The sequence below is a fragment of the Trypanosoma grayi genome (assembly GCF_000691245.1).
Source record: "Trypanosoma grayi strain ANR4 Tgr_1753_V1, whole genome shotgun sequence".
NCBI lineage: Eukaryota > Euglenozoa > Kinetoplastea > Trypanosomatida > Trypanosomatidae > Trypanosoma > Trypanosoma grayi.
Genome location: NW_008827371.1, coordinates 1 through 852, shown reverse-complemented (window position 1 = coordinate 852; position 852 = coordinate 1). Strand labels below are relative to the sequence as shown.

The window sequence follows — 852 nt, the reverse complement described above, 5'->3', positions numbered from 1 at the left end:
GTAGAGTTGGCCGGCGCAGTGCTCCGATCAATGCGTGTCCCCGAATCCATCCCTTGCAGCATACCGCTCATGTACCCACCAGCAGTAGAGTTGGCCGGCGCAGTGCTCCGATCAATGCGTGTCCCCGAATCCATCCCTTGCAGCATACCGCTCATGTACCCACCGGTGAGAGAGTTGGCCGGCGCAGTGCTGCTGTCAGCGGGTCTTGCTGACTGGTTTCCTTGAAGTATACTGCTCATGCCGTACCCACCAGTGGTAGAGTTGGCCGGCGCAGTGCTGCTGTCAACGCGTCTCGCTGACTGGTTTCCTTGAAGTATACTGCTCATGCCGTACGGACCAGCAGCAGAGTTGGCCAGCGCAGTGCTGCTGTCAGCGGGTCTCGCTGACTGGTTTCCTTGAAGTATACTGCTCATGCCGCACGGACCAGCAGTAGAGTTGGCCGGCGCAGTGCTCCGATCAATGCGTGTCCCCGAATCCATCCCTTGCAGCATACCGCTCATGTACCCACCAGTGGTAGAGTTGGCCGGCGCAGTGCTGCTGTCAACGCGTCTCGCTGACTGGTTTCCTTGAAGTATACTGCTCATGCCGTACCCACCAGTGGTAGAGTTGGCCGGCGCAGTGCTGCTGTCAGCGGGTCTCGCTGACTGGTTTCCTTGAAGTATACTGCTCATGCCGTACGGACCAGCAGTAGAGTTGGCCGGCGCAGTGCTGCTGTCAGCGTATCTTGCTGACTGGTTTCCTTGAAGTATACTGCTCATGCCGTACGGACCAGCAGTAGAGTTGGCCGGCGCAGTGCTGCCGTCAACGGGTCTTGCTGACTGGTTTCCTTGAAGTATACTGCTCATGCCGTAC

General features: G+C 58.2%; 1 protein-coding gene across 1 annotated transcript in view; it reads right to left on the bottom strand.

The window, feature by feature from the left end:
• Positions 1–845, bottom strand: part of DQ04_17531000 (hypothetical protein) — a gene marked incomplete at both ends in the record, with an annotated part of 951 nt that extends 106 nt beyond the window's left edge. The window contains one exon of the mRNA XM_009317603.1: positions 1–845. This exon is cut by the window's left edge and continues 106 nt beyond it. Coding sequence (XP_009315878.1) covers positions 1–845 — 845 coding nt within the window.
• Positions 846–852: the final 7 nt, after the last annotated feature.